The sequence below is a fragment of the Hylobates moloch genome, unplaced genomic scaffold (assembly GCF_009828535.3).
Source record: "Hylobates moloch isolate HMO894 unplaced genomic scaffold, HMol_V3 SCAFFOLD_4, whole genome shotgun sequence".
NCBI classification, from domain to species: Eukaryota; Metazoa; Chordata; class Mammalia; order Primates; family Hylobatidae; genus Hylobates; species Hylobates moloch.
The window spans coordinates 174,357,412-174,373,780 of record NW_026652279.1 but is presented as its reverse complement, the minus strand read 5'-3'; the positions used below and the strand labels follow the sequence as shown (position 1 = coordinate 174,373,780).

The window sequence follows — 16,369 nt, the reverse complement described above, 5'->3', positions numbered from 1 at the left end:
GAATCCCACACGTGATTCTAACCCGCCTCATGGGTCTACTCCCTTCCCCGGGAATCCCAGGACCACGCAAGGCACTGGATCTTGGCCCCAAGACAAATGCCGTCACCGTGCTGCTGTCCTCCAGTCAGGAGCAAACCGACTCACGAAGAGTGGCTCTGACTTACAACGAGGAACATCCTGATAAACCCGCGTGAGGTGAAAATACCCTAAGTCGAAATGCACGTCATCCACCTCTCCTACCACGCATCACAGCTTAGCCAGCCTACCTTACCTGTGCTCAGATCATACACGTTAGCCCAGTCGGGCAGAAGCATCTCACACAAAGCCCACTCTAGTCAAGTGTGGGTATCCCAGGAGACCCACTGAATACTGCACTCAAAATGAAAAACAGGGCAGTCGTATGGGCAGTGGAAGCAGTTTCCACTGGATGCGTGTTGCTTTTGGACCATCTTAAAGTCAAAAACTCGCAGGTCAAACCCACTGTAAGTCAGGAAGAGAAAGCCAGAGGCAGGTACACACCAGGTGCTCAATGGTGCTCACCAACAACCTTTCCTGGAAGACAGGACTCAGCACCCAGGGGCACCCTGAGACCGAGCCACCAGTGCACTGCGAATGCGTCATTACGGAGGCCAGGTCTTACAGGAAGCTCTCCTTACTCTCCTGCTTTAACTGCTCCCTGCAAATGCCCCGCGGCATCAGGCCCATGCAGTGCTGGGCGAGGGTGCCTGCACCTTCCTCTGCATGCCCTGAGTGGCAGCTCCCCTCACTGTGTCTCCGCAGCACTGTCCCTGCTCCTCACCCATCACCTGCCGCTCACCAGCCCTGTGAGTTGAGTCAGCATCACAGGGGCGGCCTGGAGTCAGCCCTCCCAGGAATGAGACAGAGGCTTTGCTCCCGGACCTGGCACAGGTGTGTGCGTTTCCTTCCTGGTGCACAGAAAGCCGGGTGAACTCGGGCCGGATGCCTGTGCCACAGGACGCCTTCCGACCTCCCATTCAACAGACATGGAGCAGGCTCCCAGCCTCACTTCCCTACACCAGGAGCCACACTCAACAGCCAGAGGAGCCACAGCAACACGCTGAAGCCCTGCGGCGTGGGCAGGGAAAACAGGAACCAAGGAGGTGCCAGAGGGTGGATGGGGCAGTGCCGGGAAGGACAGTTCAGAGCTGGGCCCCTAGGAAAGGAAAGGAGGTTTCGGAAGCAGTGGCCACACTTGCTGGAGCGGTGGGCAGAGACCCTGGAAGGGAGAAGTGGTCACAGCACAATGAGGGGTACTGCCCAAAGCTGGGAGGCTGTGGGTCCCACTCCAACCAGGGCTTTCCAGGAGATCCAGGAGCCCTCTGGGAGCAGGAGGCAGGCAGGGGCTGCAAGGCGCCAGGGACACCCACCCCTTGGATTTAATGGTGGCTTCCCTGGAGGATGGGCTCCGCCCTCACGACTCCCCCACCCGCCTCTCGTGGGGGAGCAGGGGAGGTGACCCAGGCCCCACAGGTCACGAGGGGTCTCTCTTCCTACTGTGCTCATGGCTGGAATCCAAGCTGCGCTTCAGAGAAAGTAAATGACACGGCTCCGGGCACAGTCTGTACACGGCTCCAGACACGGTCTTTACACGGCTCCAGACAGTCTTTACATGGCTCCAGGGACAGTCTTTACACGGCTCCAGACAGTCTTTACACGGCTCCAGGGACAGTCTTTACACGGCTCCAGACAGTCTTTACACGGCTCCAGACAGTCTTTACACGGCTCCAGGGACAGTCTTTACACGGCTCCAGACAGTCTTTACACGGCTCCAGGGACAGTCTTTACACGGCTCCAGACAGTCTTTACACGGCTTCACACAGTCTTTACACGGCTCCAGTCTTTACACGGCTTCAGTCTTTACACGGCTTCACACACAGTCTTTACACGGCTCCAGACAGTCTTTACATGGCTTCAGACGGTCTTTTGACTCTAAAGTTTTGCAGCTTCCACACCAGCGGTCATTAGAAAACGGACCTCCAGGTGGAAGCATCCCACAGTAGAAGACCTGCCAGAGGTCCACCGTGCCCGAGACCAGCCCTCCTCCCCCAGGAGCACCCCTCCTCACTGGCTCCACAGTGAGCCTTGGTGTTTTAAAGCAGCAATCTCCCACCTTTTTGGTATCAGGGACCAGTTTTGTGGAAGACAGTTTTTCCACAGACCGGGGCTGGGGGTGGTTTCGGGAAGAAACTGTCCCACCTCAGATCATCAGGCATTTGATTCTCATATGGAGTGCCGCCTAGATCCTGCACGTGCCGTTTACAGTGGGGTTTGCGCTCCTGAGAACCTGTGCGGCCAGCTTGCTAACAGGCCCAGGGGTTGGGGACTCCTGATTTAAGGCATCTCTTCTGCCCTAAGAGCACACTTTTTGCACCTTAATTTCACACACTCTAAAAACTGAGATTACGATGTCTGCGTGTAGTGTGACCCCACTCAGACACAGAATCCTATACATGGACTAAGGTTAACTGCAGTGTCCAGAAAGACAGGGCCAGTGGCGCAGCTGCAAAGGAAAGGCTGCTGTGACCACAGATGCCGACTTCTGGGACACAGGCCTGGGTGGGGGCTGCTTCTCCCCAGGGGCTCACACAGGCCGCTGCTCCTGCCAGCTGAGCACATCTGTCCTGCACACTTTCCTGTGCATGTGCTAAGCTTTGCAGCACCACAGGCTTCACAAGCATTTGCTCCGCAAAAGACCCTGACCTTGACAAGCCCTGCACCTGCTGACTGGTGAAGGTCAGAGACCTAATGACCCCCCCACCGCTTTCACTCACACACCCGGACTAAGCCCCACCCCTCGTGTCAGAATGAGCCAGCCCAGTTTTTTGTAAACCTCTGGTATATAAAAAGGTTTAAGAGACATTTGCCATTTGTCAGCTTTAATTCCTATCACTGGGATTTTGCAAAGCACAAAACAGCAATGACAAGCTCCACCCGTACAGCTGAATTTAAATCAGGAACTTGACTTTCAGTGATGAAGTTTAAAGCACATCAGTCAGATAATCTTCTCATTCATTTTCCTCCAGTTTATTCATACCGGCAGTAAAGACGGAAGTGGTGCTACAATTATTCACCCAGATACACTCTGCTATGATATACAGCACCTACAAAATCAAACTTATAATTCCCAATCAACTTATAATCAAACCTATAATCTAATTATAAAGCAAAACAAAAACTGAATTTTTAGCTTTTATCAAAATGGCATTTACTGAAAAGCCATGATCCACTGTATAACATGGTAGGGCTTCCACAAACCACTACTTCCAATGGCCACAAAACTTCTGCAGAGTGAGGTTTTTGTCACCTTCCACTGGCAGGAAAGGGGGCCACAAAAGCTGCCTGGGATCTGGAACCGCTGACTCAGGACAGCTGTGTGCGAGCACACATGGTGGCGGGGGCGGGGTGGGTGCGCAGGGAAGCGGGAGGCGGGGAACGGAGCGCAGGGAAGGCAATCCTGCTCAGATCCCTCAAGGCTGTGACCCACAAGCCACTCTCTCTTAAAACTCATATCCTGACATCTGTTAAAGAATCCAGAGAATTTCAAGTGTATTTAAATAAATGGAAATAGCAGGAATGCATATAAAATAAAGACTAAAGTGCAAAAATGACCAAAACTTCCCTGGTATGTGGTCACTGTTCTCTGAAGAAAACATGATTAGACCAAAGCGAGATGTCCTAGACAACAGAAAACAGCTCAGCACACAGAGCTCTCCATGGGGCCAGTGACACCTGAGGATGCCTGGGGATCCATGAGAGACACCTGGGGACACCTGAGACACCTGACACGTGAGAGACACCTGAGGACACGTGAGAGACACCTGAGGACACGTGAGAGACACCTGAGGGCACGTGAGAGACACCTGAGGACACGTGAGAGACACCCTGAGAGACACCTGAGGACACGTGAGAGACACCTGAGGGCACGTGAGAGACACCTGAGGGCACGTGAGAGACACGTGAGGACACCTGGGGATGCCTGAGAAACACCTGGTGACAGTGAACAGACAGGTTCCCATCCCAACCGGAGGTGTTCAATCCTTGGAAGAGGACTGGGCCACAGCACAGGCGGAGCAGGGTGAGGGGGTGGAGTGGGCCAGGAGGCCGGGGTGCGAGAGGTGCTGCATCACCAAAGCCCAGGGCTGGCAGGAACAGGGCTGGGGCAGCTGCCCAGGCGGGGCCAGAGCATCATCTCAGCACCAGGAAGGAGCCCTCAGGCACCATAAACAAGTCCCTGAGGAAGGACTGGAAACCCGGCCTAGCCTGGGGATGGCTGTGTCCCTCACCACCAGCTCCAGTCACAGCCAAACCTGCCCACCAAGTGCCTGGGGCCCCATTTCTGGTGAAGTCAGGATTCTGTGTGGGCTCCCTGTCTCCAATAGGCTGCCACCGGCAAGGACGCAGAGGGCGGACACGAGACAGGAAACAGCATTGTGAGAAGCAGCATCAGTTGGCCAGCAGCAGCCCACACACCCCTCTCCTGTGCGTGGCCAAGGGAGCAGCATCTGCCCTGTCACTGCCCCGGGGCCAACGCACAGCCATGGCCAGGGCCCTACTCCTCCCTGGCTTCCCAGCCTGGTGTCACCAGGAGGGCCACGGCCAATGCTCGGCCACATCACGTAAGAAGCCCTTGTTAGATGAAGAGCTTTGAGCTCTGACACTAAGAGGGAGATGCCTCTGGTCGGGGCCGCGGCCCCACCCACCACCCTCCAGTTACTGGAAGGATGGCACGGGCTGGGGCACACAGGAGTGCTGTGGGCGCCATCACCTCTCCCACAACAACACACGGGCAGCTGCAGAGGGCTGTGGAAAATCTAGCACTGGCCATGGGCTCCCTGATGAGGGGAAGGCCCCATGCTGCAACCGGAGCCCAAATCCAGGCATGCCTGGGAACACCCCCAAACACACGGCTCATCCAATCCCGACCCCACACCGAGATCCCGACTGTCCACTCCTGCAGGAGCCTTACCACTTGCTGGGCAATGTTGACATTGGACTGTCCAAAGGTTTTTGGCAAGAGCTGCTTCCCGAGCGGGTTGACGGTGGAGGGGTGAACGGCCACGAGGGATACCACGCCTGCAACACAAGGACACCAGGTCAAGGGCGAGACTCCTTTTCTAAGTTAAGGCTACAAGGGACCATTCCAGCAAGACGGTGCTTGCAATTAGCGATGCTCAGCTTTCCCCACTTGTACTGTCTCAAATCCATGGCTCAAGAGCGAACGCCTCCATGAAGCTTAATTCCCAATGTAAAACCGTAAGGGGAGGGCCACAGGGCCGCGCTGACACGACCCAGGTGATCCAGGCTGATCATCCACTACTCCAGCCCCTCGGTGACGTCTGCTATGGAACGTGCTGGTGGGACCACGGCCTGGAAAAGTCTGTGATTCTATGACCATTAGGGAACAGAATTTTAAAACTAGAATTTTTATCCCAACATTTCTCTATAAGGCTGCAAAACTAATTTGGAAATCTGATAATCCACTTTTCCTTAGGAAGGAGAACCACATTTGTTCCTAGGAAGGAGTGTGCCTTCCACGGAGGCCGTGCCTCTAAACACCCAGGTGCCCTCAGAACACTGGTGAAGCAAGTGGGAGGCCTCTCTGCAGGAGATGTGAAGCCTCTCTCTTCCAACAGCGGAATGCAAAAGGTCCTAGGGACAGGGCAGTGGATAAAAGTCCTGGAACATTTACATGTAAATAGAAGAAGTAACGATAAAGTTCAAAAACTGGCATCAGCGGGCAGAGAGAACTAAACAGAGAAACCGTAAACCAGGTGGTAGCGAGCACCCTGAAAAACAAGGTGGGAGGCCTGGGGGGTCAGCACACCCGGGAGGGGCGTCAGGGCAACACTGGAAGGGTGGGCGGCCACACAGAGGCAGCAAGGGGCTCGCAGTGCCCCGCTGTGGGGACCAGCCCCACAGGGTCGATGGGTTTCTCCCCGTGTGTGGAGACGAGAGAGTGTAGAAGTAAAGACACAAGACAAAGAGATAAAAGAAAAGGCAGCTGGGCCCGGGGGACCACTACCACCAAGTCTCGGAGACCGGTAGTGGCCCCGAATGCCAGGCTGCACTGATATTTATTGGATACAAGACAAAGGGGCAGGATAAGGAGAGTGAGCCATCTCCAATCGTAGGTAAGGCCACGTGGGTCACTCACGTGTCCACTGGACGGGGGCCCTTCCCTGCCTGGCAGCTGAGGCAGAGAGAGAGAGGAGACAAAGACAGCTTATGCCATTATTTCTGCATATCAGAGACCTTTAGTACTTTCACTAATTTACTACTGCTATCTAGAAGGCAGAGCCAGGTGTACAGGATGGAACATGAAGGTGGACTAGGAGCGTGACCACTGAAGCACAGCATCACAGGGAGACGGTTAGGCCTCCGGATAACTGCAGGCGACCCTGACTGATGTCAGACCCTCCACAAGAGGTGGAGGAGCAGAGTCTTCTCTAAACTCCCCCGGGGAAAGGGAGACTCCCTTTCCCGGTCTGCTAAGTAGCCGGTGTTTTTCCCTGACACTGAGGCTACCCCTAGACCACGGTCTGCCTGGCAGCGGGCGTCTTCCCAGATGCTGGCATCACCGCTAGGCCAAGGAGCCCTCTGGTGGCCCTGTCCGGGCATGACAGAGGCTCGCACTCTTGTCTTCTGGTCACTCCTATGTCCCCTCAGCAACTATCTCTGTATGGCCTGGTTCTTCCTAGGTTATGATTATAGAGCGAGGATTATTATAATACTGGAATAAAGAGTAATTGCTACAAACTAATGATTAATGATATTCATACATAATCATATCTAAGATCTAGATCTGGTATAACTATTCTTGTTTTATATTTTATTATTGCCGCCCACACCCCGCCCCACGGCTGGGGGAGCTGAGCGGATGGCCCTACATTTGAAAATGCGCGGTACCCTCAGGTGAAGAAAAGACAGATTTTCGGGTCACGACAACATCGGGAAAGAAGAACTCCCCGATCTCGCCACACCTCGGGCCTCCCCGGAAGGCCACCCAACCGACCTCGGGCCTCCCCAGACGGCCGCCCATCCGCAAAGCTGCAGGACCCTGAACCTCCCCACAGTCATCTCCCTTCATTCCCACCCGTCAGCACCAAAATGATTCACGAATCATCAGTGAGACTTTCGAATACATTGCCTTTGCGATCTGAAGTTTCATTTTGGGGCCCTTTACAACCCGTGCATTTTAAAAACATCTACTGCTTTTTATGCATTTCTTTAAAATATATTAAATAATGAATTGTGCTGCTACGTAAGAACACTTAATAATTTCTCTTAATAACCTAAGTTGGCCAAGACAGATCGTTAGGAAATGATTAAAAAGACATTTGCCTTTTGATTCAACTGGGTTAAATATTAGTATTTTTACCAACCAATGTCAACACATATTTAAAATTCTTTTCTGGAACTAAAATAAGATGATATGCCTTGGGAAATTTTCTTCCAAAAATAAAGATGTGTATCCTAAGAAAAGCAAATATTTACTTTTTTATTGTTTTATATATGTGAAAGGTATTTTTAGAATATTCAATTGAAAAGTAACGATTGTACATATTCAAAATGTACAAGTGATGATTTGATGCACATATACACTGTGTAATACTTACCAGGAAAAGGCATTTTAAAAGCAAAAATAATATTCTACTATGCAGGGAATGATTTAAAGTACGCAATTAAACACTTTTCAGATTCACGTACAGATGAGTAAACAGTAAGTTTTCAAGAATATTTAGTTGATTCATTACAAAGATACCATCTTTTAAAATTTGCAAACGAGTCTCTAATTTCAATAAATGTGAAGAAAGAAACAGACCTCTGAGTTCACAAAAGCCAGTGGCACCGTCACTCCCCATCAGCAGCCCAAGCGGCTCTTTCTGTCCTGTACGGCCCGGCCACGGCGCCCGCCCACCAGCACCACAGGTACCATGCACTCACGCGTCCCAGTCTGGGGCTCCCCTTTCCTGCCCCAGCAGGGAGTGTGGGTAGGACTCAGGGATTCGGGTGGTGGTGGCGCTGTGGGACAGCAGTGTAGCTGAGACCCTCAGGGCATCTGGCCTGCCCTCCATCTGCTCCACCCACAGGCCGGCCAGCTGGCCTGCCTACACCATCTGTCCTTCCAACCAGGTCTCTCCCTCTGGGCCAGAGGCCAGCACCATGAGGCTAGGGTGGGTTGCTAAGGGTTTTCACAGTTAGGAAGGGGGAGACAAACACACAGAGGGAAAAGGGTCCCTCCTCTAGTACCCAGGGCAGGATGAGCGAACACAGGCAGACGTCCAGGGCCCCTGAGCTTCCCCACTCACTCCTGCCGTCCACCTGGAGTCTGAGCCCCCACACCAGCTGCAGGTAAAGGGTTTCGGAGCCCAAGGCCTTACCAAGCACAGAGGGTCCCTCCCAGCCTAGACACAAACCAACAGAGGACCTCTGAGTGGCACACCACATCAACCCAGCAGCACCCCTGCGCCACCAGCTGAGTCTCTACAGGACAGAGGGCAGGTACGTGCATCAGTAACAGGAAGAAGAAAGAAATCCTGAGGCTGAGGGTGAATACCCCCTGCCCCGCCCCAGAGCAGCATTTCAGAAGGGCCTTGAGATAGGGGCTGAGCTCGCACGCCCACCCGACCACAGGGAGCAGCAAGGCCCCTCCCTGAATACATCTCAGACCCACACCCAGAAGTACAGGCTGGAAAGGGCAGTGGCAGTGGCTTCTGGGGCCAGAGCTGGGTGGGTGGGCTTTTTTTTTTTTTTTTTTTGAGATGGAGTCTCGCGTGTTGCCCAGGCTGGAGTGCAGTGACACGATCTTGGCTCACTGCAAGCTCCACCTCCCGGGTTCCAGCAATTCCCCTGCCTCAGCCTCCTGAGTAGCTGGGACTACAGGCACCTGCCACCACGCCCGGCTAATTTTTATATTTTTAGTAGAGAAGGGGTTTCACCATGTTGGCCAGGCTGGTCTTGAACGCCTGACCTCTGGTGATCCGCCCGCCTCGGCCTCCCAAAGTGCTGGGATTACAGGTGTGAGCCAATGCACCCGGCCTGGCTTCTTGTTTCTATTCACTGAGAAACTTTTCAAATACAAACAATAACATGACAATTTTATTCCAGTACACTTAAAATTCACTGTTATCATCATACTTGCTTCAAGTTTCATAGAGACATAAGGAGCAGAAATAAAATTACAGTCCCTAGGATCCTCAGCCTCCCCGAGTCTGCCCTGCGTGCAACTCCCAGGGCCTGCAGGGACGTACTCACTTCATTTTTCACACTTTTCCAGATAGGCTGAACCTAAGGCTATAAATGATTGTTTTTGTGTGCCTCTGAAACACAGACAAATATTATGTGGCTCGCATTCTGCAATTCTGCCAACACTGTGTTTCAGACTTACTCATACATAGAGCCGTCAGGCTGATTTCCTTAAATGCTGTTATGCTATTCCATTATAATAAAGTGGTCATATGAACACAGATGTCACATGAAAATGCTGCTTGTTATTACTGAACCGCATGCTGTGTGTTTTTCTCGGCACACCTGCCGCCAGGGAAGCCCTGGTCCCAGTGGCCGCTGTCCCAGAGTCCACCCAGCCCCCCAAGTGGTCATTCTAGTCCAAACGCACCAGTGGCAGCCAGGCTGCTGCTCCCCGCCACTTTTTTGTCCACCTCAGGGTAGAATGTTATTTCAATTAGTAGTAGTAGTAGTAGTTGTTGTTTTTGAGACAGGGTCTCACTCTGTCACCCAGGCTGGAGCAGTTATAGGCTGGAGCAGTTGTACAATCTCAACTCACTGCAACCTCCACCTCCTGGTTCAAGGGATCCTCCCACCTCAGCCTACCAAGTAGCTGGTACTACAGGCTCGCACCACCACACCCAGCTGATTTTTGTATTTTTTGTAGAGACAGGGTTTCGCCACATCGCCCAGACTGGTCTTGAACTCCTGAGTTCAAGCGATCCACCCACCTTGGCCTCTCAAAATGCTGGGACTACAGGTGTGAGCCACCACGCCCAGCCAATCATTTAGTTTTAATCTGGCAATGTAAGTGGAGTGTTCCACACGTTTTCTTGATAAGACTGCCACACACAATCTATGCAGGGGAGGGAGGAGGACTGACATTTCAGGGGCAAGCTGAGTCACATAAAGACATGGCCCACGAGCCAGCTCAATAGAAATAACACTTTCAACTGTAAAAGGCACTACATAGCGTTTTTCAAATGAACTAATTAAAAACATTTTATATACAGCATTTTAAATGGAGAATTCCTTTCTTGGGAAGAAAACTAGTTAAGAATATATATGGTCTCAGTTGCTATAACCCATTAACAGAAAAAGGAGTCTAAATATAGTATTCACATTTTTATCATTACTAATCCTATTCTATTAATATCTATAGGGCTTAAGATAAATTATGAAACCATAAAGTTTTGTATTTTCTGAAAAACAATTTTAATATCTTTACATTGCCACAGCCAGATGCGTAAGAGTTACTATTTTGCCCACCATGCTGGAGATGTTTTGTTTGCTTATCTGGCCAAGCACAGCCCCTCTGCAGGTGAGCGGCTCTGCAGGTGAGCGGCTCTGCAGGTGAGCGGCTCTGCAGGTGAGCAGCTCTGCAGGTGAGCCCCTCTGCAGGTGAGCAGCTCTGCAGGTGAGCGCTCTGCAGGTGAGCCCCTCTGCAGGTGAGCGGCTCTGCAGGTGAGCCCCCCTGCAGGTGAGTGGCTCTGCAGGTGAGCGGCTCTGCAGGTGAGCCCCTCTGCAGGTGAGCGGCTCTGCAGGTGAGTGCCTCTGTGGCTGGCTCGCAAGCAGCATTTGTGCACACTTGACTGGCCACGACAGAACGTTCTTCTCTGTTGTCAGCACTGAGAAGGAAGCTCCTGCCTAAGCGACCACAGCCAGGCACCCGCTCCATGGAGACACTGCTCTCCCCAGACTCCATTCAGACTCAGGAGACCCGAGCTCCTGGAAGGCAGGTCGAGGCAGCTCCCACACAAAAGCTATCCTCTGGCAGTTATCAGAGGCCTCTGTTGCACAAATCACACACCTACTGTGCCTGACGTGGCTGGGCCTCCAGCAGGACCCGCTCCTGAGAACATGTGCGTGCTACTCCAAGTTCACAGCATGGCTCAAGTCATTCCCACAAACCTCTCTATACAAACACACAGAGGTCCGGGAGGTTACCCTGCATCCAAGAGTCATCATCTCACACCTGGGAACAAGGGTTACGGCCACAGAAATGTCATTACTGGGCTAAAAACAGAGGCTGGGTTTTTAACGTCCTTCGGGTTAAAAATAGAGAAATACAAAGAGAGAAAAAGCTGACGGCCTCTCCTGAGTTTTGCAGGAGGCTGGCAGTTTGAAGAGGCCAACCGAAAGTTATACCCTCCCTTCCTATAACCCCCTTCCTAACAGCTCTACGAAGACCAGTGCGTGTGTGGGGGGGGTGAGGGGCACAGTTCACAGGTGACAGTCACCACAAGTAAGGAATTACGTAAGCAACACTAAGCTTCTGACCACACGTCATTGCTAAATTTCCTCCTCCACTTAGAACCCTAAACCCGACAGATAGGAGATTGAAGCAGGAGGAAAGTAAAGACACAACAAAGGGAGATGCTCTTTAGGAAGCAGTAATTCTGGGCTAAGAGTACATGTATAATCAACTGCCCACATGTGCTGGGCACTCCCAGAGGAGCAGCAACCGAGGGACCCGGCCTGGCGCCGCAGACGCAGGGTGAGCCTGCACTGCACGCAGCCATGATCTGTGTCTGAGTGCTCTCCATGGATTCACTATGTTAAAAATCATGAGCACACTACAAGAAAAAGGCAGCAAATAACAAAAGGTAGCAAAACGCAGCCACTGAAACCATGACTGCAAGGGTCCCAGTGACTAAACACAGGAGCCACCACACGGCATGGAGAGGACAGACACTCCACGCACCGGCTGCGAAAGTGCACGCTCAAATGTACACTTACACATTTACTCTTTTTTTTTTTTGGAGACAAAGTCTCACTCTGTCACCCAGGCTAGAGTACAGTGGAGCGATCTCAGCTCACTGCAACCTCCGCCTACAGGGTTCAAGTGATTCTCCTGCCTCAGCCTCCTGAGTAGCTGGGATTACAGGCGCATACCACAGCACCCCACTAATTTTTATATTTTTAGTGGAGAGGCGGTTTCACCATGTTGGCCAGGCTGGTCTTGAGCTCCTGACCTCAGGTGATCCACCTGCCTCGACCTCCCAAAGTGCCGGGATACAGGCTTGAGCCACCGTGCCCAGCCTACTCATTTGAGACAGGGTCTGGCTCTGTCACTCAGGCTGGAGTGCAGTGGCACAATCACAACTCACTGCAGCCTCGACCTCCCAGGCTCAAGCGATCCTCCTGCCTCAGCCTCCCAAGTAGCTGGGACTATCTATAGACATGCACCACCATGCTTGGCTACTTTTTTTTTTAAATTTTCTATAGAGATGGGGTCTCATGTTGTTGCCCAGGCTGGTCTTGAACTCCTGGCCTCAAGCAATCCTCCCACTGCAGTCACCCAAAGCACCGGGATTTCTGGCGTGAGCCCCTGCACCCGGCCTAAACGTGCGGAACAGTGCGGGTGGATTCTCAGTGAGCCTGGATCACCCCTCGGTACAGGAGGTGCACAAGCAGCACACTTCCAGGCCAGCTGTGGCCTCCCTGAGGACGAGGCGCAGGCCGGGCAGGATTGCACACATCAGGGAGGAGGGTGCAGGCAGCCCTGGGGCCAGGTCACCCTCGGACAGGGGCAGGGTGCACCAGGCAAAGCGAGAGGGAAAGCTCCTATCAGCACTGCGGGGCCGCAGGCATGATATGAGTAAGAGCCCACCTGTGACACAGAAAGCCTAAAAACCCAACACCACCAAATGCTGGTGAGGACGTGGAACTGCCAGACACACAAAGTGTGTGTGCAAATGTTCACACCAGCATTTTGCTCTCAGGAAACAATCAGAGGCAACCCAAACAGCCACAACTAAAATGGCCCACGTAAAATGTATTGTCAAAACCTCCACATTAGGACTCCCATCCTTGGGGAGCCTGTGGATGCAAAATGTCTCGAGTTTGGTGGGTTTCTCTAGGTGGAAAGCAGCTTTCTGAGCCTCGAAGTGTGTGATAGTTTTACGCGTCAACCTGATGGTGCTCAGCCAAAGGCCAGCTGAGAACTTGCTGTGGAGCTCCTCAAAGAGGAGCCGTTAAGCAAAGGAGACTGTCCTCGATGCAGGTGGGCCTCGTCTAACCCACTGAAGGCTTTTAGAGCAACACCTGCATTTTCCCAGAAAAGGAATTCATCACCAACCGCCCTGCAGGTTCCGCCCTGTCGGCCCCACTATGGCTAGGTGGGTCCTGTAATGAGTCCCCACCCAGGTTCCCATCCCCCACTGGCTGCTGCTCTAGAGAACACTGACAAACACAGTGGGGAACTGGACACAGGCCCCCCACAGCAGCAGCAGGAAGAGACACAGTGGCCCTGGGAGGCTGTGACGCAGAGTGGAGCTGGCAGGACCAGGACCAGGGACCCACGAGGCGCCTCTGCCGGGCTGGTCCCCTCTACCTTCCCCTGATCCACTCTCACCTGGACAGCTCCTGTGCTTCCTCAAGATCTCACTCAAGGGAGGCCTCTACAGCCCTCAAAGTGCCACCGACCATGCCCTGGGCTCCCAGGGCACAAATGGGGGAAGGCGGAGCCTTGCTCGCTTGCACCACTGAGGGCAACTCAAAAAACACCTGCAACGGCTCCATCTAAGGGCGCCGAGGACCCTGCCTGGACTGCAAAGCACCTGCAACGGCTCTAAGGGCACTGAGGACCCTGCCTGGACCGCCCCACTCCCAACTAGAGGCGAGGGGGGCCCACTAGTGAAGACGGGTGTCTGTTGGGGAGGCGAGGACTGCTCGCTCACACACACGCACACAACTCACACACACATGCACAATCAGAACTCACTCAACTCATGCACACACAACATACTCAACACACACAACACACACATATAACTCATTCAACTCATGCACACAACACACACACATGCACACGCACACAACACAACACTCCACGCATACAACTCAACTCACACGTGCACATGCACACAACTCACACGGAACTCATGCACAACTCACCCACAACTTGCACACACAACTCATACATCTTACATGCACACAACTCACGCACACAACACACATCTCACACAACTCACAAACACACAACTGACACAACTCACGTGAACTCATGCACACTCACAACACATGAACTCCACACGGACACCTCTCACACAATTCACACGACTCACATGCACACACATGCATACAACTCACACGCATGCACACACAAACTCACGGGTACACTCACATCCACTCACACAACTCATGCACACTCAACACACACGCACACTCAACACATACTCAACCCATGCACACTCAGACGCACAGACACTCCACACGCACAATGCACTGACAAGCACTCCTCACACACACATTCACGCATACACACATACACACTGACACACATGCACACAGACACTCCTCATATGCACACTCAGTGGCACACATTCCTCACACGCACTCATGCACACATATTGACACAGACACATGCAAACACCAACAAACCGTTCTATTTGTTAAACAGAATTCTCTGGAACGAACACCAGAAATGAACATTGGTGCTCACCTGCATGGACAGAAGAGGAAAAAAGGAAATCTCTCTGCACCTTTTCATACTTCAAAATTTTAAAACATGAACCGTGTCACTGATTCAAAAGCAAATTTAAAACAACCACGTGTGGCCGGGTGCAGTGGCTCCCGCCTGTAATCCCAGCACTTTGAGAGGCCAAGGCGGGCAGATCATGAGGTCAGGAGTTCGAAACCAGCCTGACCAACATGGTGAAACCGCATCTCTACTAAAAATGCAAAATTAGCTGGATATGGTGGTGGGCACCTCTAGTCCCAGCTACTCAGGAGGCTGAGGCAGGAGAATCGCTTGAATCTGGGAGGCAGAGGTTGCAGTGAGCCGAGATGGCGCTACTACACTCCAGCCTGGGAGACAGAGTGAGACTCCATCTCAAAAACAACAACAACAAAAACCACCACCTGTGTGGTGGAATCAACACCAGGTGAGGGCAGGGGAGGCCCAAGAGCTGCTGCCAGCGATCCGGGGAAAGAACTGACCATCCCAAGGCTCATCTGGGAGGGATCGGGGGGCCGGGGCACGCGGGGCGAGCAGAGGGGAAATGCATGGCCCTGCTGGGCCGGGTCAAAACCAGAACATTTTCAGCTATGCCATGAATGCCAGGATATGTTCCCTCCTAATCCCTGCAATTCAACTCTTCAGCTCAATTAAACTTGTTACAGATTTAAGCACAGATTTGTGAGTAAGAATGGAAAAGGAGACAGCCCACATGTGGTAAGAAAGCCTACTGCATGTGACCTAACAAGACGAATTCAAATTCAACACCATAGTAACAGACTTCATCATTTCTAAGCAAATAAAACGGTGAACTTTTTCATTGTTATTTCTGCTTTACCACTTGAACAGAAAATGTCATGCCTGCAACTTGCGCACTTTTAAGTGTTCAATCAGTTACACTAAAACTATATTTCTCTCAAGCAATCTGTGAATCCTCAAATGATCAAGACAAAAAGCTCATCAATAACCCTAAAAGGGCTGCGTAGATTTGGTCCCTATTCCTAGAAAAGCGGCAGGGAAGGACCTGCTTCAGCAGAAGAGCAGGGCCAGTCCCACCACCTCCCTCTGGCAGGGCCCGGGGACAGCAGGAGGCTGGGGAGGCTGCAGGCTGGCTCAGGTCACAAAGCCAAGTTCTCTCAAGGAAGAGACCAGAGCAGGACCTAGGGACGGGCCCCAAGGAGACACCTGGACCTGGCTCCACAGCACGTAGGGGTTGGAGGCAGATGGCACCATGGGCGCCCGCACCAGCACTGGACAGAAAGGGATGGGTGGCAGGGCCAAGCCTCAGCAGAGAGCTGGGGGCCTGGTCACCACACTCCCACGCCCCAGAGCCACGGCAAGCACTGAGAGGTCACTTACAAGGGTCACAATGTTAAGAGTAAAAAAAGCTAATTTATATGTGGGAATAATTAGAAAAATCTTAAGGTTCCTTCTAGGAACCTAAAACGGAAACACATCCAGGCCTCTGAGCTCCTCCCTGGGCTGACGCAACCACGTGGATGTTGCGACCAGAGCACTCAGTGGACCCACTAGGCTCTGCAGGCAGACAGGTCTTAGGACAAAGCAAGCTCTTCCACAAGCTTGTCTCCCAGGAACATCGCAACAAACCACAATCAACTGCCCTGTACACACTCCCAGATCCACACAGCACAGCCTCTCACA

The 16,369-nt window shown here is 52.4% G+C and overlaps 1 protein-coding gene across 4 annotated transcripts in view; it reads right to left on the bottom strand.

The window, feature by feature from the left end:
- The window catches only part of TFDP1 (transcription factor Dp-1), a 51,823-nt gene that overhangs the window by 11,207 nt on the left and 24,247 nt on the right, over positions 1–16,369 (bottom strand). For all 4 annotated transcript variants that reach the window (XM_032151417.2, XM_032151418.2, XM_058438124.1 and 1 more), the window contains one exon: positions 4,988–5,094. In XM_032151417.2, the coding sequence (XP_032007308.1) occupies positions 4,988–5,094 (107 nt within the window). The remainder of the gene's footprint in view (positions 1–4,987; positions 5,095–16,369) is intronic.